General features: G+C 35.2%; 1 protein-coding gene across 3 annotated transcripts in view; it reads left to right on the forward strand.

Moving 5' to 3' along the window:
- The window catches only part of LOC149789673 (myosin-IIIb-like), a 235,291-nt gene that overhangs the window by 53,215 nt on the left and 157,474 nt on the right, over positions 1 to 24,602 (forward strand). For all 3 annotated transcript variants that reach the window (XM_089971686.1, XM_089971688.1, XM_089971687.1), the window contains exons 8-9: positions 492 to 637; positions 4,613 to 4,678. In XM_089971686.1, the coding sequence (XP_089827812.1) occupies positions 492 to 637; positions 4,613 to 4,678 (212 nt within the window). The remainder of the gene's footprint in view (positions 1 to 491; positions 638 to 4,612; positions 4,679 to 24,602) is intronic.

The raw sequence follows: 24,602 nt of genomic DNA on the forward strand, positions 1-24,602 counted from the left end.
AGTTTTTGTCTGTTATTTGCATTGACAGATTAATGATAAATTTCTGCAGAATAAATTTACATATCCTGAGGACAGATCTTTTGATTGGTATGGTCTCCAGGGAACATTCCTTTTGATTGGTATGGTCTCCAGGGAAAATTCCTTTTTGGTTGGTATGGTCTCCAGGGAACATTCCTTTTGGTTGGTATGGTCTCCAAGGAACATTCCTTTTGGTTGGTTTGGTCTCCAGGGAACATTCCTTTTGTTTTTACAATTGATAAATCTGAGACTTCATATTATCAACTGTTGTATATGTCAGAATTTGAAAGAAAAATGGCCTTGCTATAAAATATTTTATTATATATTTCATATAATGAAAGTAAGTAGATATGGTGTCTATGTTAAGTATTAAAATGAATCTGAAGATAATTTTATTGGTGTGATTACTTTTTTGTTTCTTCTAAAATATAATACTATCATTGTCACTTATTTCCCTTAATTTTTTCTGACAGGTAATTGCATGTGAGAGACAGTTCGAGTACAAATATGACATACGCTGTGATGTTTGGTCTTTGGGAATAACAGCAATAGAATTGGCTGATGGAGAGCCACCATTGGCTGATAAACATCCAATGAGAGCCCTGTTTAGAATTCCAAGGTAACTTAATATTTTCCAGTGAAAAAAGGTTTGGATTTTCATAAAGTGTTTCCAAGTTTTATTGATTGATGGGCATTTTTACAATCAAACAAAGGTACGCTGTTGTGTTATACATTTTTACAATCACACTAAGGCACACTAATACATCAAATGTATATGGAGTATGAATTAAGTTAGCCATGTACAGGTATGTTTTAAATGGGATGTATTGAATCAGGTATGTACTGGTATGTTAGAATGGGTTTTATCCAGTTAAGCATGTACTGGTAAGTTAGAATGGGTTTTTATCCAGTTAGGCTTGTACTGGTATGTTAGAATGTGTTTTATCCAGTTAAGCATGTACTGGTATGTTAGAATGGGTTTTATCCAGTTAGGCCTGTACTGGCATGTTAGAATGGGTTTTATCCAGTTAAGCATGTATTTGTATGTGAGAATGGGTTTTATCCAGTTAGGCATGTACTGGTATGTTTTAAATGGGATGTATTGCATCAGGCATGTACTGGTATGTTAGACTGGGTTTTATCCAGTTAGATTATACTGGTATGTTGGAATGGGTTTTATCCAATTAGGCTTGTACTGGTATGTTGGAATGGGTTTTATCCAATTAGGCTTGTACTGGTATGTTGGAATGGGTTTTATCCATTTAGGCTTGTACTGGTATGTTAGAATGGGTTTTATCCATTTAGGCATGTACTGGTATGTTTTAAATGGGATGTATTGAATCAGACATGTACTGGTATGTTAGAATGGGTTTTATCCAGTTAGGTTATACTGGTATGTTGGAATGGGTTTTATCCAGTTAGGCATGTACTGGTATGTTTTAAATGGGATGTATTGAATCAGACATGTACTGGTATGTTGGAATGGGTTTTGTCCAATTAGACTTGTACTGGTTTGATGGAATGGGTTTTATCCAATTAGGCTTGTACTGGTTTGATGGAATGGGTTTTATCCAATTAGGCTTGTACTGGTATGTTAGAATGGGTTTTATCCATTTAGGCCTGTACTGGTTTGATGGAATGGGTTTTATCCAGTTAGGCATGTACTGGTATGTTGGAATGGGTTTAATCCAATTAGGCTTGTACTGGTTTGATGGAATGGGTTTTATCCAATTAGGCTTGTACTGGTTTGATGGAATGGGTTTTATCCAATTAGGCTTGTACTGGTATGATGGAATGAGTTTTATCCAATTAGGCATGTACTGGTATGTTTTAAATGGGATGTATTGAATCAGACATGTACTAGTATGTTGGAATGGGTTTTATCCAGTTAGGTTATACTGGTTTGATGGAATGGGTTTTATCCAATTAGGCTTGTACTGGTATGTTGGAATGGGTTTTATCCAATTAGGCTTGTACTGGTTTGATGGAATGGGTTTTATCCAATTAGGCTTGTACTGGTATGTTGGAATGGGTTTTATCCAATTAGGCTTGTACTGGTTTGATGGAATGGGTTTTATCCAATTAGGCTTGTGCTGGTTTGATGGAATGGGTTTTATCCAATTAGGCTTGTACTGGTATGTTGGAATGGGTTTTATCCAGTTAGGTTATACTGGTTTGATGGAATGGGTTTTATCCAATTAGGCTTGTACTGGTATGTTGGAATGGGTTTTATCCAATTAGGCTTGTACTGGTTTGATGGAATGGGTTTTATCCAATTAGGCTTGTACTGGTATGTTGGAATGGGTTTTATCCAGTTAGGTTATACTGGTATGATGGAATGGGTTTTATCCAATTAGGCTTGTACTGGTATGTTGGAATGGGTTTTATCCAATTAAGGCTGTCCTGGTATGTTGGAATGGGTTTTATTAAATATGGCATGTACTGGTATGTTTTGAATGCATTTTATCCAGTTAGGCATGTACTGGTTTTTTTTAATGTGTTTCATCTGAATATGCATGTATTGGATGGGTATGTTTCAATTTGTTTTGTCCATTCTTGCTTGTACTGGTACATTTGAATGGGTTTAACCAGTAAGAATAGCCAATAAGAAACACAGTCTAATCTGCTATAAGAAATACAGTTCAATGGGCCGTAAGAAATACGGTCCCTTTGGCAGTAATGAGTACAATCCAGTTTATTATAAGAAACACAATCTGATTATGCTACAAGAAATACAGTTTGATTGGGTATAAGAAATACAATTCTGTGGGCAATAAGAAATACAATCTGATGAACCAACATTTAGCATCCTGTTGGGTCAAGCACCTAAAGAATGATGTCTGGGTAAGCATTGTATGTCATGTTAGAGAGTTATTAAAAATGATGCATCATGAATGGAGATTTTCATTGTCATATATGCATAAGCCACAGGATCTCAATTATTTTGAATAACTTGATATAAATTGGATACACTACAAGAAATACAATCCAATGACCAATAGGAAAAACAATCCATTGGGTGATAAAAAGTAAAGTTCAGTCAGCTATAAGAAATACAGTTTGATGGGCAATTTTAATACAGTTTGATGGGCAATTTGAAACACAGTTTGATTGGTAATTTGAAACACAGTCTGATGGGCAGTTTGAAATACAGTTTGATGGGCAATTTGAAATACAATTTGATGGGCAATTTAAAATACAGTTTGATGGGCAATTTGAAATACAGTTTGATGGGCAGTTTGAAATAGTTTGATGGGCAATTTGAAATCCAGTTTGATGGGCAATTTAAAATACAGTTTGATGGGCAATTTGAAAAACAGTTTGATGGGCAGTTTAAAATGCAGTTTGATGGGCAATATGAAATACAGTTTGATGGGCAATTGGAAATACAGTTTAATGGGCAATTTGAAATGCAGTTTGATGGGCAATTTGAAATACAGTTTGATGGGCAATTTGAAATCCAGTTTGATGGGCAATTTGAAATGCAGTTTGATGGGCAATTTGAAAAACAGTTTGATGGGAAATTTAAAATACAGTTTGATGGGCAATTTGAAATACAGTTTGATGGGCAATTCAAACTACAGTTTGATGGGCAATTTGAAAGACAGTTTGATAGGCAATTTGAAATGCAGTTTGATCGGTGATTTGAAATACAGTTTGATGGGTGATTTGAAATACAGTTTGTTGGGCAATTTGAAATACAGTTTGATGGTCAAGTTGAAATACAGTTTGATGGGCAGTTTGAAATACAGTTTGATGGGCAATTCGAAACACAGTTTGATGGGCAGTTTAAAATGCAGTTTGATGGGCAATATGAAATACAGTTTGATGGTCAAGTTGAAATACAGTGTGATGGGCAATTTGAAATACAGTTTGATGGGCAATTTGAAATGCAGTTTGATGGGCAATTTGAAAGACAGTTTGATGTGCAGTTTGAAATACATTTTGATAGGCAATTTGAAATGCAGTTTGATGGGTGATTTGAAATACAGTTTGATGGGCAATTTGAAATACAGTTTGATGGTCAAGTTGAAATACAGTTTGATGGGCAGTTTGAAATACAGTTTGATGGGCAATTCGAAACACAGTTTGATGGGCAATTTGAAATGCAGTTTGATGGTCAAGTTGAAATACAGTTTGATGGTCAAGTTGAAATACAGTTTGATGGGCAATTTGAAATGCAGTTTGATGGGCAATTTGAAAAACAGTATGATGGGCAATTTGAAACATAGTTTGATAGGCAATTCGAAACACAGTTTGATGGGCAGTTTGAAATGCAGTTTGATAGGCAATTTGAAATGCAGTTTGATGGGCAATTCAAGCTACAGTTTGATGGCAGTTTGAAATGCAGTTTGATGGGCAATTTGAAATACAGTTTGATGGGCAATGTGAAATACAGTTTGGTGGGCAATTTGAAATACAGTTTGGTGGGAAATAAGAGACAAACTGATGGGCAGTTAGAAGGATAATCTTACCAGCTATATGAAATAAAACCAAATGATCCACTGGGAGTTTACATTATTTGCCATGGTGACTTAAACCTGGTCATGATTTAGTAGTTTCCTTACTTTTATATCATTGTTATTTATTTCAGGAATCCTCCACCAAAGCTGAAAAGCCCAGAGAAGTGGTCAGCAACATTTAAAGACTTTATAGCACAGTAAGTTGACCCTTATATATAAACTAATCAATGTCAAGGTAGTTGACCCTGGTGTATAACTAATCAGGGTTTAGGTTTATCTTGTTGTTATGTCCTACCATGAATATGGGCATATAGTGTTACCCTTGTCTCTCCATCCAGTGCTAACAAAATGTGATAACCCGATGTCTGAGGTCCCTCTAATTTTTGATCAGGCCTGTCCTGTATTCTAAGTGAGGTGCCTATTGGGCTTGTATAAAGAATCTAATTTGCCTAATAAAACCTTGATCGCTCTGATGAAAATGTGTAAATGTATTTTCAGGATGTGAACATACCTGCCAGTTTAAATCAGATCACCACTGTTCTGTGCGAAATTGAAATCTGATTTGAATTGTATTGAAGCGAGGCATGTCATGCTAAAAATACGATTTTGTACTTCCAAACCCACTGACACGTTTTGAAACAGTTTTCAGTAATTTTCTAAAATTTAAGGATTAAAGAAAGAAAAAGAAAAAATCCACCACTTTCAGTATATGCCTGTTACATATAGCATGTCTAAACGGTAAACAGTCATGATTGGATCTCATGTAAAACTATCCCTAGACAGTTTTAAATAGTGGCAATTAAAGCCAAAGAGGTCAGGTTTAAACCACCATATTACATACTACTTAACTGGCAGACAATAACTAGTTAGTGGTGTCTGAAGGCTGCAGTGGGTGAGCCCATTGTGCTGATTAGGTAGCATCAGGAAATGGAACGACCCATTATAGCTAAATGAAAGAGATGCTACCTGTTTGTACAAAAACAAGTTATTACATATTATTGCCTTGAATGAGAATGTTTAAGCCATATGTAATATATTTTTTACAAGCTTGTGAACAGCGGCAATGTTTCTTTGAAGTAAGATTATACTGCATATATAGAATGTAAAGCATGATCATTTCTGTTGTTGGAATATCGTTAAGTGAAATTCATTATTGATTCCGATTTAGGAAGCAGCTAAGTATCAGCAAAGCCCAACAAAAATAAATTTCAGAACACTTGGTTGATGGAGTTTTACTTTGTGAAGCACACCAGCAAAAACCAAAGTTTTTTTGGGGGGGGCACTATTCTTTGCATATACTTCAAACAACACATAGACATACATCAACTTGACTGTGACTAGGATTCACTCAGAGAATCCAGCTGAGAAGTTTTAAACACCAGGACCATCCAGTCTGTAGTGAATGTAGTAATCAACACTAATGACACTTGTATTACCTTCAAATCCCTTTGAACCCTATTGAATTTATTTTGGAATTGTAGCTATTGCATTTGAGTGACAATATTAAAATAGGGGAAATTTGGGACATATGGAAATTTTGAGGTCTGAGCTTGAGGAATGTCACTCAGGGCTTGTGAGTTTATTTAAGTCGTCAGCCCTGGGTCTGTATTGGAAAAGAAAAATTCTTTGAGCACTGTGAGCTGTTAGTCTATCCATCCATCCAGTCATCTTTTACATTTAGCTCAGTGAGCTGTTAGTCTATCAGTCCATCCAGTCATCTTTTACATTTAGCTCAGTGAGCTGTTAGTCTATCCGTCCATCCAGTCATCTTTTACATTTAGCTCAGCGAGCTGTTAGTCTATCCATCCATCCAGTCATCTTTTACATTTAGCTCAGTGAGCTGTTAGTCTATCCGTCCATCCAGTCATCTTTTACATTTAGCTCAGTGAGCTGTTAGTCTATCCATCCATCCAGTCATCTTTTACATTTAGCTCAGTGAGCTGTTAGTCTATCCATCCATCCAGTCATCTTTTACATTTAGCTCAGTGAGCTGTTAGTGTATCCGTCCATCCAGTCATCTTTTACATTTAGCTCAGTTGTGTTTGATGAATAGGGTCATATAATGTTGACCTTGCCTGTCCATCCATTTATTCAATTGATGTTTATTTTTAGATCACTCCTCAGGTGGGGACATTAGTATTCCATGAACATATTTCTAGCTGCATATATGTTGTGTAGATTGTGAGAGTTTGTTAAATATTGGTATTTATGCATTCTGTTCATTGCTTAATTTGTTACTGTTCAGTACACTGCTGCAGTCTAATAATGTCTTTTTTCCTGTTTAAGCATCCACCTTTTAGCGGAACATAATGTGCTATGGCACTCAATATGTCAGTTAACTCTTTTGTGGTGACTCAATCTATCAATTGACTTTTTATGACCTGACCAAATTTGTCAATTAACTTTTATGACATGACTCAGTCTGTCAATTAATTTTTTATGATTACTCAGTTTGTCAATTAACTTTTTGTGTTATCACTCAATCTGTTAACTTTTTTATATGTCTCAATTTGTTAATTAACTTTTAATGTTATGATAATGTATCAATTGACTTTTTATGATGACTCAGTTGTCAGTTAACCTTTTATACTGTAACTTGATCTGTCAATTTAATATTTATATGACTCCATTTGTCAGTTAACTTTTTATGCCATGACTCAATCTGTCAATTAACTTTTTCAAAGGTGACTCAATTGTCAATTAACATTTTATTCAATAACTCAATATGTCAGTGAACATTTCCTTGGTACATTTTAGCTTGTTATACATCATATATATTATTAGCCAAACATTATGGACAGGTGGGGTTAAAGAAGCCTATCAATTTTGGGGTCAAGGTCAATGTCAGAAGGAAAAGAGTTTTCACACCATTACATGTGCATACCTGACAACCCTTATGCTTTGACCACAAGTCTTATGGAAATTACTCTTAAAATATTTACAGAATAAAAGCAAAAGTCATGAAATGTGATTGTTGTGGTAAAATCCAGATACTGGTTTATCCTTGTTTGGTTTAGATCAGTGTTTTATATTAGATTCAGTGGAGTTCATCATTGATCCAGACTAAGTTAGATCAGTGTTTAATATTTCCGGTGGCCTAGTGGTTAGAGTGTCCGCCTCGGATGCAGGAGGTCGTGGGTTCGATCCCCGGCTGAGTCATACCAAAGACTTACAAAAACGGTACTCACAGCTGCCTCGCTTGGCGCTCAGCATTAAGAGGTTAGTGTTAGGACTGGTCGGCCCGGTGTCAGGATAATGTGACTGGGTGGGACATCATGCTACATGTCTGCGGCATGATGCCCCAGTGCTAGACATCACTATAAACTGCCACATTGCAGACATCGTAGCGATATGACTGAAAAATTGTTAAAGCTACGTTAAAAATCGAAATCACACACACACACAGAGTGTTTAATATTAGATTCATCGGAGTTCATCATGGATCCAGACTAACTTTACAGGGGATCCTTGGACTCTTTAAAATGCACATTTTTTTCATGTAGAACTTATATGTAGGATTAAGCTGTTGATTGTAGAATGTTCTAAAAATAGCATCCAACAAGCTCATGATGAAAGGGATGATAATCCATTTTAAAAAGTGTAACTTGTCAACACTAAAGAACAAAAAGAATATTCAGATTATTGGGGGAAAAGCAGGGAGGGCAACTATCATGTTTATTGGACAGCATGTAATAATGTGAACATGTGTTTATTGGACAGGATGTAATAATGTGAATATGTGTTTATTGGACAGCATGTAATAATGTGAATATGTGTTTATTGGACAGGATGTAATAATGTGAACATGTGTTTATTGGACAGGATGTAATAATGTGAACATGTGTTTATTGGACAGGATGTAATAATGTGAACATGTGTTTATTGGACAGGATGTAATAATGTGAATATGTCTCGAGGTGGGTAAGATGATTGTCATCGTAACTTGAAATTGAAAGGAAAATCTAAGGATCGTATCAAAATTTGGAGATAACAAGAATCCATTGAGCTCCATAGGGTTTGGAATGCAGTTTGTGTAATTGTACTGTTGATATTTGTATTTCAAGTTCTTATAGCAATAACCTATGAGTTTTTATTTCAAGTTCTTATAGCAATAACCTATGAGTTTTTATTTCAAGTTCTTATAGCAATACCCTATGAGTTTTTATTTCAAGTTCTTATAGCAATAACCTATGAGTTTGTATTTCAAGTTCTTATAGCAATAACCTATGAGTTTTTATTTCAAGTTCTTATAGCAATAACCTATGAGTTTTTATTTCAAGTTCTTATAGCAATAACCTATGAGTTTTTATTTCAAGTTCTTATAGCAATACCCTATGAGTTTTTATTTCAAGTTCTTATAGCAATAACCTATGAGTTTGTATTTCAAGTTCTTATAGCAATAACCTATGAGTTTTTATTTCAAGTTCTTATAGCAATAACCTATGAGTTTTTATTTCAAGTTCTTATAGCAATACCCTATGAGTTTTTATTTCAAGTTCTTATAGCAATACCCTATGAGTTTTTATTTCAAGTTCTTATAGCAATAACCTATGAGTTTTTATTTCAAGTTCTTATAGCAATACCCTATGAGTTTTTATTTCAAGTTCTTATAGCAATACCCTATGAGTTTTTATTTCAAGTTCTTATAGCAATACCCTATGAGTTTTTATTTCAAGTTCTTATAGCAATACCCTATGAGTTTTTATTTCAAGTTCTTATAGCAATACCCTATGAGTTTTTATTTCAAGTTCTTATAGCAATACCCTATGAGTTTTTATTTCAAGTTCTTATAGCAATACCCTATGAGTTTTTATTTCAAGTTCTTATAGCAATAACCTATGAGTTTTTATTTCAAGTTCTTATAGCAATAACCTATGAGTTTTTATTTCAAGTTCTTATAGCAATACCCTATGAGTTTTTATTTCAAGTTCTTATAGCAATAACCTATGAGTTTTTATTTCAAGTTCTTATAGCAATAACCTATGAGTTTTTATTTGAGTACATCATAAAAATCAATTTAAAAGTGGCTTGAGAACATATTCATGTAAAAGGAAATTCACTCCAGAAAATGTTAATACATTTATTATCGACTTATCTTTTTAATTTTACCTGAATTTCTGTTTATGCTGCCTTTAATTTAAATGAATGAAAAAAATAACAAGATCATAAATAATTACCTTTTAGATGTATCCTGTTGTATATAATAACTTTAAATTTTTACTAGTGATGTATGTTGATGCAAACTTGCAAAATACATGCTTAATAAAGTGGAAGATGAAAATCTGAAACCAACATTATTGCTTTTTTAAAAACAAAATTTTAATTATTAATTACAATTTTCATGCTCCACCCAGCTCAATGACTCAAAGTAATTAGTCGCTCAAAAGTCAGGAACGCAGGGAAAATGAAGCATTATTTTCTGGATAAACTAACATTAAAGAGTACATTTTTAAACATTGAAATAATGTAATTTGGGGTTCAGTGCATCATAGAGAAACTAAACTACACACAACTAAGCTCAAAACTAGGGTGATCTTGATCTTGATCCATTTGTTTATTTTTATATTTATTTAAATTGTTTGTCTCTCTGAGTTGTGTCCATGCTCAGCTGATATTTGTGGGTGACCACAAGTCATTATTGATCCAAGTTTCATCTGACTTTCTGGAAAGGAATAAATCTCCTTCCTTAAAGGGGACGAAAACCCGGACCTGCACAATTTTATTGTAAATAGAAGGATATATAGTGGTTTGTGTATATTATATATCCCGACTATTTGTTTCTTTGCATCTATTGTATTTGCACAAACATTTCATACAAAATATTGTCCTGTATTACGAGATCAAACGGAAAGAACCTGCCCCGAATTTGTTAGCTCCCTTCCATACAAGTAGGATGTGACATCATTTGAGACGATTAACATATAAGAGTTGTATTCAGTTTGTGCAGCGGAGCGTCAAGTAGAAACAAAATGGTTCAATGCGCAGCTCTAAATTGCGTGAATAATAGCAGTTCTGGAACAGTCCTTAATTATTTTACTCTTTTTTTTTTTCTCCATCTATGAAATTATCTACCAAATGAAATAACATTAAAGAAATGTTTACGCTTTTTCATTCAATGTTTCCAGCATCAATTTATTATGCACGTTGGATTTAGTATGTAACTGCATCGGATGAATATGCATTTTGTCTTCCACACTTACGTTCAAGACTGTTTTCCACTCGTTATATAATAAACCCCTCCTTCCCATTCAGCATTCATCTTTTTTGTGTAATGTCGATAATAGAAAAATAAATCACTTATAATTGAAAGTCTATGTGCTCATATAAACTCGTTAGATTTCTTGTAACTACACACACCTGAACACCACGATACAATTTTTAAAAATTTTTTTAAACAAATGTTACTGTTAACTTTCTTGATTGATAAATCTATTATAGTAACATTATTGATTAATGTGGTAATTACTCTCAAACTCGGACCCGGCTGATTCGGTACAAATCGCTGACTGATTCGGCCCATATATCTTGCTGATTCTCCAAACTTCCAAGCTGATTCAGACCATGTGAAATGTTATTCAGTTTAGTCCAGGATTTAAATGTGACATTTAAATTTGTTTTTAAAGATGATCTTCTCATTATGTCCCAAGTACGTTGAGCAGTTCAAATATGCATTTAAAATAACAAAATCCCATTAGTACGCGTGATCATGGTATTGTTATATATAATAAAATAACGTAATCATGTTTATTGTGCATCGGTAATGTAGTAGTGAAATATTTTTTAAACTTCTCGTTCAATTTTAAATAGTTTGTTTTATTGAGAAATAATAAAATTACGAACACTGACAAAAAAGAAGAAATAAACTAAAAGATGGGCGTAATACATGATAGCTTTTAGAAACCGTCCGAATTCTGTGCATTAGCCATGATGTTGAACTGAATAGCGACGGATTTCCTGAGTAGGCGTCAATGATACTTTTTATCGAGTTCAAGTAACATTTGTCAATTGTTAGCAAATCTCAGTGAACAATCAGATCAAATTGTTCATTTAGAGAGATGATACTATAACCGTTTGGATTATTCACAGCAAGAATTCAGTCGATTTCGGGTTATAGAGGTCCATGCCATAAAGTCGTCTCATAATGACATTAGTTATTATGTTGGAGCCCTTTCATGTATAAAACTGCAGATGTCACATCATGCTTACACCCCCTCTATTTTTTCCAATGGAAATGCATATAATGATTTGAAGAGCAGAGCAAAAGGGATGGATGCCACTTCTTTTTTCGTTAAGTACAGAAGTGGAGTTGATCAAATGGAAAAGTTTAAAAGCTGTAAATTTTCTAGATTTGATAAGTTATTTAGTTGAAGAAATACAACAATAAATAAAGCTTTAACAAACAGGGCAAGTTCTCCATAATTCATGATCAACAATGCCAGTGTGTACACAGTGTCTCAAATGACGCCACACCCGCTATTTTTACAGGGGGAGGGAAGCGCGTTGTTCTATTGTTGTTCTATTCAAACGCGTTGTTCTATTCAAGATGGATCGGGAGAGATGATCGGTTTTTCATACATTTCTTCGTATACATACAGCAAATTATATACGAAGTTTGTGCGAATTTTAGTTTTGCATGTTGGTCCCCTTTAAAGATGATTTGGATATTGACTCGTTGAATTACCAAGTCGATTTGCCTTTTCATAATTATCAACTGAAAAATGGACAAACCATTGCCAAATATATAAATATCTAAGATCGCCAATTTATTATCATGACAGTCAGCTTGTTGGAGGAAAATGCTGTGCCTAAATGATAAACAGTATGTTTTGTTATACTTTTGATGAAAACGTGTCTAACTTAGGGAATAAGACTGCCTAACTCTAAAAGTCCTGTTAAGATTGGCATGTCTGCATTTGTTCTGCAAAACAAATCCATACAAAATGTTTTGGATAGCTAAGAATGAAGCTTATCGATTTTGACGTTGGAATGCTAAAGGTCAAGGTCAGTTTGACAGAAGGAAGAAAATTATTTTCACAACAACATTCGATTTAAACCAAACATTGTGGATAGTTTGTTTGTCAGATTTTGGGACAGAAGTTAAGAGATTAAAGTCACTGTGGTGAAAGAAGATATATCATTTTTATATGATAATGTTGGTTCTAGTTGTGCAAGCCTGATTTAATTTGTGTTTTCCTTTTCCATAATTTAGATTGAATTTCCTATTGATATTTCAAGTTTTCTGCATGTGCATATGGCCCGATAAGTCAATGGCTTGTAATGGCATTTCTCACCTTGTTTTCAAGCTGACAAGCCTTTTGATCAACGCATGGGGTTGAGACCACTCAGCCACCCACCCACCCACCCCCAATGCTATGTCAAGTACAAGTTTTTCTTTTCTTTATATTATTTAAATGTTTAACATGCACCTTGTAAGGGCAGTGACTTTTAAAATATTGACTTATAGCTGGTAAGATGGGTTTCATTGCCTGGAACCTGCTGTGGATTTGCCAGTCAAGAGAGGTTTTATTGTATGGAATTTGACGTGGATTTGCTCGAAGAGGGGTTACATTGTGTGGAATCTGATGTGGATTTGCTTGGTAAAGAGTTATAATTGTGTGGAATCAAATGTGGATGCTGGTAAGAGAGGTTACATTGTGTGGAATCTGATGTGGATTTGCTTGGTAAAGAGTTCTAATTGTATGGAATCAGATGTGGATGCTGTTAAGAGAGGTTACATTGTGTGAAATCTGATGTGGATTAGGGCATGATCAGTTGTATTGTATGGAATCAGTTCCAATGGTATTCTCAACAGTGTGTTAAGGGTTTTATTAAAGTTGGCAGTTTGCTTGTATTTCCTAAGGGTCCCTGATGGCCTAGTGGTCAAAGGAGCTTGCCTTTACAGTCACTCACACAGCTCACCACTGTCTATTTGGGTTCAAATCGAAGCTCAGCCAGTTTGGGTATATGATAAACCTTGCTGGTAACTTTCAATGGTCAGTGGTACTTCCCAGGGTCTTCTCAGCTTCTTCCTTCACCATATGTACTGGCCACCATGTATTAGCCCTATAAGATGCTGAGAAATGGCATTAAAACCCACAAAACACAACAGAACATAACCACTTGATGAATTTTCATCATACTTTGGATGACTCCTAATGAAGCCAAGGCAATTCACTCTTGGACAGGATTGCTTTCCGCTTTCACTTTTGGGTAAAGTCACAGCATAGAAAATTTGTGCTATAAGGTTTTGGTTAAACTTGTGTCAGTGGTTTATATTTTCTAGACCCCCTTGATGAAATTATTTATGCTTCAGTACCAAAGTTCTGCAACACACTTGGATGTACCTTTGACCTTGAGATTATGGTCACTATCATAGAAAACTTTATTTTAAAGGAGACTAGAAATCAAAATTTTCCTTTTACGTATGTAATTCTCTACAGATTTTAATTCGACTGCAATGTTTAAAAATTAAATGTTGTAAGCGGGTAGTGATTATATTGCGTGGAAGATACCATGATTCCAAAAATTGCTGAGTTTTTCTGAGTTTTGATGAGACGACAGATCACGTGGTACCGTGACGCTATACTAGCCAGTCCTCGAATACAAACATAAACATTGGCGTTCGAGGCAGACAGGAGAACATATTTGGGTTGCACATTCAAAAGTTGAATCTGCAATCTGATATAATAGTTTATGTACTGTACTGGTAAGTGATAAAAGAAATTTGTTAGGCACAGGCCCCGGACTGGTGACTTAAATAAACTAAAGTCCTGAATGAAATTCCACAAGCCCGGACAGTTCATACCTGTCAACTCTCAAGCCGGGAGAAAAACCTCCTGATGTTGGGGGTATTTCATCATCTATCTCCCGATCTCGTAATATCTCTCAATTTTGCGCAGTGAAGTCACGATTATTACATTATGTCTGTCAAATTTCATTTGTCAGAAGAAAAACCTCCAACTCCAAACCATTTTTAAATATAATGTATGCAATCCACAGTCTAAACTGCCACACTGCAGACATTGTAGCGATATGACTGAAAAATTGTTAAAGCTACGTTAAAAATTCAAATAACACTCACGTCTAAACCGGCACTGGACGAAATAATTAATATCATACAACAGTTTTTTTTCTTCTATTTTTCTTCTTCAGTAAATAGAACGTGAAGATTAAACATTATTCAAGTAAATTTCTGATTTGTTAAACAACTACAACAGTACTATAGTATTAAAAAAAATTAAAAGAATACAATTGTCACCAATTAGCTTAAATGAATGATCACTTTGAAATTTTCTCTGCAAACAAAATCGCATCTCCATTTCCACCAAAGAAACTCAGCCAGTTAACATCTGACATTCCTCTACTGTATATGAAAAGTTTAATTATGATTAAATTACAAGGAATAAAACAAAATATACCATGCAGTATATGTGGCCCTAAAGAACCAATTCTGAATAAATATTTTATTCAGCAAACAGTGTTACATGCATTATGACTTAAACCTAAGGAAATAAGGTGGGGCATAAAACGTGAGAAAAACAGTTGCCACAAGTACGGTAACTTGTGACTGCCGATTTGAACTGTTAAAATTAAGCCCATGGCATCATAAGTAACAACAAAATAGGCATCGTTTATTTGGTAATCAATTGCTGGTGCTTATGCATACACACACTGTCGAACATGGTTTCTTTGAAGTATGTCTGAAGGGCAGTCCTTTTCACAAGATCAATTCAAGGATAAGGATTATGTTCATTAGTCACACCGGCTTTATCGTTTGCGTACTTAAATCAAAACTTTAGCTGTTTTGCAATTTAGCCAGAACTGACTAGAATATGCAAAAGGGGCTTGTCATGGGGGAATAATAAGGCGTATCACAGGGAGAAAAGGTACGTCAAATGGGCGGTCGCACATTGGGGCAAGGGGGGGGGGGCAATAGCCCCCCCCCCGTTCTATTGTCAGACAGTTAATGTGAAACTTTTACCTCCTTTTTTTTTAATCGCTTCTTTTTAAACTGCCCAACGAATAGTTTTATATCAGTTCCAATTATTATAGATTGCCATTTATGCATACTACATGTATACAATGCATTTTGTAAAAAAATTTTAATTTTTTTAAGATTACTGAAAATTGTGTTTTCTCGAAACACGACAGGTTTAGAATCTTATTTTTAGCAAAGTTTCCATTTGATTAAAATCAAATCTAAATTTCACCTAGGACAGTGGTGATTTGATTTAGTTTGTGCCGTGTTAAGGCATGTATGTCAATATCTTGAAACTACATTTACTCATTTCACCAGCGCAATCAAAGTTTCCTCAGGCAAACAATTTTTGTTTCGACAAGCCTGATGGGCACCTCACTTTGAATACAGGATGGGCCAGAACTAAAATCAGAAGGGGCCCAGGGTGTTGGACTATCAGATTTGTTTTTAGCACTGCTGTTTTTAGATAAAAGATGTGGATTGATTGTTACATTTTGTGGTCACTTACTCGTCCTTCTGCCCGTTTTCGTAACTTACACATTTAACACTTTTCCCAGGATTTAAAATGTCTAAAGGTATGTCTGGAACAGCGCCAACTTTTAGTCTAGGCCTAGCATTTTCATATCTTTGAGCTGCTATTTTTTCATGATCCCTCTGGTAACATTCCTTTGAGAAATGTAACGAGCACATAGTGCTGTATGGTGTCACTTTGAAATCGACTCGTTTGTAATAATGTACCCATTCTTTCATTATGCCTTTATCTTTCGGAATTTTTTTTATTTTTATGTCAACAGGCTTTTCTTAATGTTCTATTACACCCATAAGCAACGCAAAACGGTATTGTCTTTTACTCTGGCAACTCCCACTTGGGCTGCTGGAATTGCTACTATGACGTCACATCCCGAAAGTAACCAAATAGGCGCGGAAACTTTGCATACAAGGTCACAGAAATTCAGCTCCTAGAAGATAGGCCAATATTTAAATATTGGCATTACGGTCTCAGATGATACTTCAGAATAAGGTTTTCTGCTATAGTACTTTTATTATTATTCTATATTTTCATTGGTTTCTGGTCTCCTTTAAAGTAAATTGGTTATTTTGTTGTTGGATTATATTGTCAAAAGTTCCCCCTTATTGATTTTCGTCCTAATTTGAGTGGATTATTCTCAGGCTAAAACAATTTGCATGTCAACATGCTGACTCCATCTTGGGATCAAGGTGCTCTGACTGTGGGCTTATTGTTAGAAAAGGAAATGCAAACCACAAACCTTGCCAATAAAATGACAATAATGTTTTAAATAAGAAACTAATCTTTGATTAAAAGTCAGGATTGTGGACTGAAACAAATATTTACTTTGCATTTTGTATCAACAAGGAAGAAGAAAAGGAATTTGGAAATGTACTGTTGTGGGTATTATTTGCTTTTTTGATGTATTATGCAATTAAGATGAAAATTGTACTCCAGATTATTTAATTTCTGAATATGATTTTAAAATAAGCTCTGAAAATTTACATGAACATCAAGGGAAACTTAATGAAAAGTTAGTCTGTTATTCAAGATACTAAACCAGTGGCAATTGCATACAAAATATCAATTCTGGCAAGTGTTTGTTGAGGTATTTATCTATGAGTATACTTTGGAATGTGTAATAAAGCTTCACTTGATTTGATAAGATTGTTTACGCACAGTATGTATGGTCATAGTTACAGTCCTTCTGTGTGCCAAATGGTCAATTTCTTTTTACAGTTAACATAGCTCTTATATATGTTATCTTATTGGTATACAAAATTGACATGTTTCTAAACCTTGCATGTAAATGCAAAGGGATCAACCTTATACAGTGATCTGTTACAGTCCTGCTCTGGGTACTTATGCAGTTACATTCATGTCATGATACATTCTGTCTGGGTATTTATGCAGTTACATACATGTCATTATACATTGTGTCTGGGTATTTATGTAGTTACATACATGTCATGATACATTATGTGTCTGGGTATTTATGCAGTTACATACATGTCATTATACATTCTGTCTGGGTATTTATGTAGTTACGTACATGTTATGATACATTATGTGTCTGGGTATTTATGCAGTTACATACATGTCATTATACATTCTGTCTGGGTATTTATGCAGATACATACATGTCATGATACATTATATTCTGGGTATTTATGTAGTTACATATATGTCATGATTATACATCTGGGTTTTTATGCAGGTACATACATGTAATAATACATTATGTATCTGGGTATTTATGCAGGTGTCTTGATGCCTTATATATATGTGGGTACTTATGCAAGTACATACATGTCTTTATCAATATGTATCCATGTGTAATTATGCAGGTGTTGTGGTACATTATGTATATATGGGTACTTATGTCATGATATTATGTCATGATAAATTGTGCATGTGTCGATACTTATGCAGGTAAATACATGTTGTACATTATACATGATGCATCTATGGGAACTTAAGATGGTATCATGATGCAATGTGTATCTATGGGTACTTATGCAGGTACATACATGTCATGATACATTTGATATATTTGGGTACTTCATGTCTTGATGGGGCCCCGAGTGGCCGAGTGGTCTAAAGCGCTATTCGTTACGGATCACTGCCATCTCACCTCTGTCTGCGTGGGTTCGAGTCTCGGATTCAGCCAATGTGGGTATGTGAGAAAGCTTGCCAGTAGCTTCTCGTGGGTCGGTGGTTCTTTCCGGGGTTTTACCGGGTTCTTCCTCCACCATTAATACTGGCCGCCATGTATAGCCTATCGCGTGCTGAAAAATGGCGTTAAACCCCACAACAACAACAACAACAACATGTCTTGATATATGATTTATCTGTGGGTACTTAATGCAGGTGTCATGATACGTTATGTATCTGTGGGTACTTATGCAGGTACATATAAGTCATGCTACATTATGTATTTGTGACATAGTTGCCACATGAAAAGAGGATTACTTTTAGCACCTATCTGAGAGTTAGGAGCTGCAAATGCGGAGGCATGCTTCTATACATTTAAGTTCAGTTAGACATTTGTAGGAGGCATGCTTCTATACATTTAAGTTCAGATAGACGTTTGTAGGAGGCTTCTATACATTTAAGTTCAGTTAGACATTCGTAAGAGGCATGCTTCTATACATTTAAGTTCAGATAGACATTTGTACGAGGCATGCTTCTATACATTTAAGTTCAGATAGACATTTGTAAGAGGCATGCTTCTATACATTTAAGTTCAGATAGACGTTTGTAAGAGGCATGCTGCTATACATTTATGTTCAGATAAACCTTTGTAGGAGGCATGCTTCTATACATTTAAGTTCAGTTAGACATTCGTAGGAGGCATGCTTCTATACATTTAAGTTCAGTTAGACATTCGTAGGAGGCATGCTTCTATACATTTAAGTTCAGTTAGACATTGGTAGGAGGCATGCTTCTATACATTTATGTTCAGATAGACAGTTGTAGGAGGCGTGCTTCTATATGTTTAAGTTCAGTTAGACATTCATAGGAGGCATGCTTCTATACATTTAAGTTCAGTTAGACATTGGTAGGAGGCATGCTTCTATATATTTAAGTTCAGATAGACATTTGATCCCCCAACTAAGCAACCCCTACAAAAAAACAGATGTTATTACTGTTACATTTTTTTATGGCCACCATTTCTATCCATAGAAAGGACCTCTAAACGACTTCTTATAACTTACTCAACAGCTTTAGAACAAACAAAAGTTAGACCAAAAGTAGCATGGCATGGAGGAGTTACAGATTAGACCAAAAGTTGCACAGCATGGAGGGGTTATAGATTAGACCAAAAGTTGCACGACATAGAGGGGTTACAGATTAGACCAAAAGTTGCACGGCATGGAGGGGCTCTAGATTAGACCAAAAGTTGCACGGCATGGAAGGGTTACAGATTAGACCAAAAGTTGCACGGCATGGAGGGGTTATAGATTAGACCAAAAGTTGCATGGCATGGAGGGGTTATAGATTAGACTAAAAGTAGCATGGTATCGAGGGGTTTTCAGATTAGACCATAACAAGCATGGCATGGAGGGGTTACAGATTAGACCAAATGATGTAAACCCACCAACATATATGGCAGCTGTTTACAAGTTTTCAAAAGCTGCTTAACCAGTTTAACAGAAATGGTATTTGATATGAATGAAGATACTGAAAATTAGGAAGACCTTTAAATGTTTTCATAATATATGCAATGAATAACATTGGGAGAAATTTCTTGAGACAAACCAGAGCTGGCCAATTGGCCTAAGACTCATGCCTTTAGAGATCATTCACATCTCACCCTGTCCACATGGCATTAGAGATCACCCACATCTCACCCTATCCAAATGGCATTGGAGATCACTCAGATCTCACCCTGTCCACATGGCTTTCACTCTTGGCTCAGCCAATGGGGATATGTAAGAAAGCTTGCCACAGCTTCCAAAGAGTCAGTGTTGCTAGGTTTTTCCTCTAGCAAATATACTGGCTGCCATTTATGGTCTATCAGATGTTCTAAAATGGCATAGAAACCACAAAACCAAACCAATCTTGAGAAAGCATCTTTCTGACCCATACTTCTATGAAAATTATTCTTGTATATTGGAAATTAGTCAGACTTATTCTAAGACATATATTGGATATTAGTCAGACTTATTCTAAGACATGTATATTGGAAATTAGTCAGACCTAGGGCATTTGCGCAGTGTCAGGGTCATCTGTGTCTCTTGTTTCTGTAAATACAACTCTGTCTTCTAGTGCATATCATGATATTTATCTCTTGTACCATATGTACCATTCAGCCATGGTGAGTTATCTCCAGCCCACCTTTATCTCTTGTACCATATGTACCATTCAGCCAGTTGAGTTATCTCCATCACACCTTTGTCTCTTGTACTGTTTATCTCTTGTATCATTCAGCCAGTTATATCCAGCCTACCTTTGTCTCTTGTACCATATATACCATTTAGCCATAGTAAGTTATCTCCAGCCCACCTTTATCTCTTATACCATATATGCCATTTAGCCATAGTGAGTTATCTCCAGCCCACCTTTGTCTCTTGTACACTATGTATCATTCAGCCAATTGAGTTATCTCCAGCCCACCTTTGTCTCTTGTACCATATGTACCATTCAGCCAGTTGAGTTATCTCCAGCCCACCTTTGTCTCTTGTACCATATGTACCATTCAGCCATGGTGAGTTATCTCGAGCCCACCTTTGTCTCTTGTACCAAATGTACCATTCAGCCATGGTGAGTTATCTCCAGCCCACCTTTGTCTCTTGTATCATATGCACCATTCAGCCACATGAGTTATATCCAGCCCACCTTTGTGTCTTATACCATATGTACCATTCAGCCATGTTGAGTTATCTCCAGCCCACCTTTGTTCTGTCAGTTGAGTTATCTCCAGCCCCCAGCCCACCTTTGTCTCTTGTACCATATGTACCATTCAGCTAGTTATCTCCATCACACCTTTGTCTCTTGTACCATATGTACCATTCAGCTAGTTATCTCCATCACATCTTTGTCTCTTGTACCATATGTACCATTCAGCCATGGTGAGTTATCTCCAGCCCACCTTTGTCTCTTGTACCATATGCACCATTCAGTCAGTTATCTCCAGCCCACCTTTGTCTCTTGTACCATGTGCACCATTCAGCCACATGAGTTATATCCAGCCCACCTTTATCTCTTGTACTGGGGCCCCGCGTGTCCGAGTGGTCTAAAGAGCTCTCCATTACGGATCACTGCCATCTCACCTCTGTCTACATGGGTTCGAGTCTCGTGGGTCGGTGGTTCTTTCCAGGGTTTTCCCGGGTTCTTCCTCCACCATTAATACTGGCCACCATGTATAGCCTATCACGTGCTGAAAAATGGCGTTAAACCCTACTACAACAACAACAATCTCTTGTACCATATGTGCCATTCAGCCATGGTGAGTTATCTCCAGCCCACCTTTGTCTCTTGTACCATATGTACCATTCAGCCATGGTGAGTTAATCTCCAGCCCACCTTTGTCTCTTGTACCATATGTACCATTCAGCCATGGTGAGTTATCTCCAGCCCACCTTTGTCTCTTGTACCATTCAGCCATGGTGAGTTAATCTCCAGCCCACCTTTGTCTCTTGTACTATATGTATCACAGTTGTGCTATTATTTCTGTTCAAATTCTTTTTGGTTTGTTTCGTTATTGTTTTTTTTTTTTTGGTTGTATTTTTTTTACAAAGAAATTCGTCCATTGATTTTACAGTATTATTTAATGCAGATACTCAGGAACAACTCCATTGTTTACAAGCCCAAGAAAAGATTTGCTTGGGAAGTAAAATTTTATATTACTTTCAATACAGATTCTGTGTTTCCATGGAAATGTTCATTGTGTAGAGTTACATTATATTTAGAGGCATGACATAAATAATGTACATGCCAGTTGAGTCAATAATCTTTTATTATTGATAAGAAAAGTTGAAAAGCTTGTATTTGTCACATTGCAAGCTGTAAATTTAAATTAAACAACACTTTAATTCACAGGAATGCTATTAATTAATACTGATGGTCAGGGTTTGTACTTTATTTTTATTAATTAATGTTGAGAGTCAGGGTTTGTATTTTATTTCTAAAACCATACCTAATAAGCGCTCTGGAAATGAGGCCATCCTGCTGTAGTGATTAGGAATCTAAATTATTGATTAATTTCTTGAGTGTTTGTGTTTTACAATCTTGCAAATAAGGTCATCCCAGTATTTGTAGATTATGACAGATAATTGCACACCTGTTTGATGATGCAGTGGACTGTTTTTACCAGTTAATGCCAGCATCAGAGCCACTCAATAAATCATGGATAGTACATCTCAACAGTATGGCATGATCACCTGACATATAACACCTGAAACAATCATCACTGAAATCCATTAGCTATCAGTACAGTAGAACTTTGATTATCCATCTATTATCATATCCATCATGATCTCTGTCCCGCACCCTGACAGATAATCAAAGTGTGGTCGTATGTCTTCTGTAAATTAATTTTCAGATGCAATCACAACATTGTCCACATATCAAAAATTTAGAAAATTCTTGAATTTTATTAAATCTATGCATTTTTGTTGTTATTAATAAAATGTATCTTACAGTAGACATGTGTTATAATATTTCTATGTATTTTTTGCATCATCTCTATTGTCTTTGTACTAGTTTTGTACTGATGGAGACCTTTCTGTTTTGAGCCGTTGTTTAACCTCATGGGCCTACCTCAATCAATCTTCTTTAGAGGATATGATAAAGGCAGCAATTTGGCATTCCCGTACCTTTTTGCCTCCATTTACCTCAGCTTATTATCAAAACAAAGCATGCAGACATTTTTAAAATTTTAAGATATAGTTCACAGAGCATAAATCTAAGTCCACAATATAGGATGTAATTCACAGTGTATAAGACAGTTCAACATAAGCATCACTTTCGGTATGCATCAATTTTATTCCTTTTGTCAGAAATCAAATTGGCTGTACACACCATGTGTTATGGGTAAATAACATTAATAGCAATATTGTGAATTTGTAACATGCCCTATTTGCAAATGTGTAATAAAGCAGCCCCCCCCCCCCATTTCAGCTGTATTGAATGCTTCTGTCAGATGTAGATATGTCCCTGTCATATTTTGTTTGTTTAAACATACCAGTATTTTTTTAAATAGAAGTGAGGAGTCTATACTTGAAGGGTTTCTTTGTCTGAAATACATTGCTAGCCTAATAATTCAGCACAGATTTTAGTTTATGATAAGAAAAATGAATCACACAGATTTTAGCATATGATACAAAAAGTGGATCCCACAGGTTTTAGCTTATGGTACAAGAAGTGGATCCCACAGGTTTTAGCATATGGTACAAAAAGTGGATCCCACATATTTTATCTTATGGTATAAAAAGTGGATCCCACATATTTTAGCCTATGATACAAAAAGTGAATACCACCGATTTTAGCTTATGATACAAAAAGTGGATCCATCACATGCTCATTGTACGCAAAACTCAATCATTTGTATTCAAGGGACTTTATATCATGCTGTGTTGAAAATAGTAATTCAGTATTTATATTCCATATTCCATACCTATTCAAGGGACTTTATATCATGCTGTGTTGAAAACAGTAATTCAGTGTACTTATTCAAGGGACATTATATCATGCTGTGTTGAAAACAGTAATTCAGTATTTATATTCCATATTCCATGCTTATTCAATGGACTTTATATCATGCTGTGTTGAAAATAGTAATTCAGTATTTATATTCCATATTCCATACTTATTCAAGGGACTTTGTATCATTCTGTGTTGAAAATAGTAATTCAGTATTTATATTCCATATTCCTTACTTATTCAAGGGATTTTATGTCATGCTGTGTTGAAAATAGTAATTCAGTATTTATATTCCATATTCCATACTTATTCAAGGGACTTTGTATCATTCTGTGTTGAAAATAGTAATTCAGTATTTATATTCCATATTCCATACTTATTCAAGGGACTTTATATCATGCTGTGTTGAAAATAGTAATTCAGTATTTATATTCCATTTATACCAAATTTAGGCAAATATTTACTAATGTTATCTTGACTAATAATAACCCAGTCCACCATTTATACCAAATTTAGGCAGTCTAGACTAATATAAGCCAGTCCACCATTTATACCAAATATTGGCAAATATTTACCAATGGTATCTTGACTAATAGCAAGCAAGTCCACCATTTATTCCAAATTTAGGCAATCTAGACTAATATAAGCCAGTCCACCATTTATATCAAATATTGGCAAATATTTACCAATGGTATCTTGACTAATAATAAGCCAGTCCATCATTTATACCAAATTTAGGCAAATATTTACTAATGGTATCTTGACTAGTAATAAGCCAGTCCACCATTTATACCAAATATTGGCAAATATTCACCAATGGTATTTTGACTAATAACAAGCAAGTCCACCATTTATTCCAAATTTAGGCAATCTAGACTAATAACAAGCCAGTCCACCATTTATATCAAATATTGGCAAATATTTACTAATGGTATCTAGACTAATAATCAGCCAGTCCATCATTTATACCAGATTTAGGCAAATATTT

This window comes from Sinohyriopsis cumingii, chromosome 10, assembly GCF_028554795.1.
Source record: "Sinohyriopsis cumingii isolate HCF-2022 chromosome 10, ASM2855479v2, whole genome shotgun sequence".
Lineage (NCBI taxonomy): Eukaryota > Metazoa > Mollusca > Bivalvia > Unionida > Unionidae > Sinohyriopsis > Sinohyriopsis cumingii.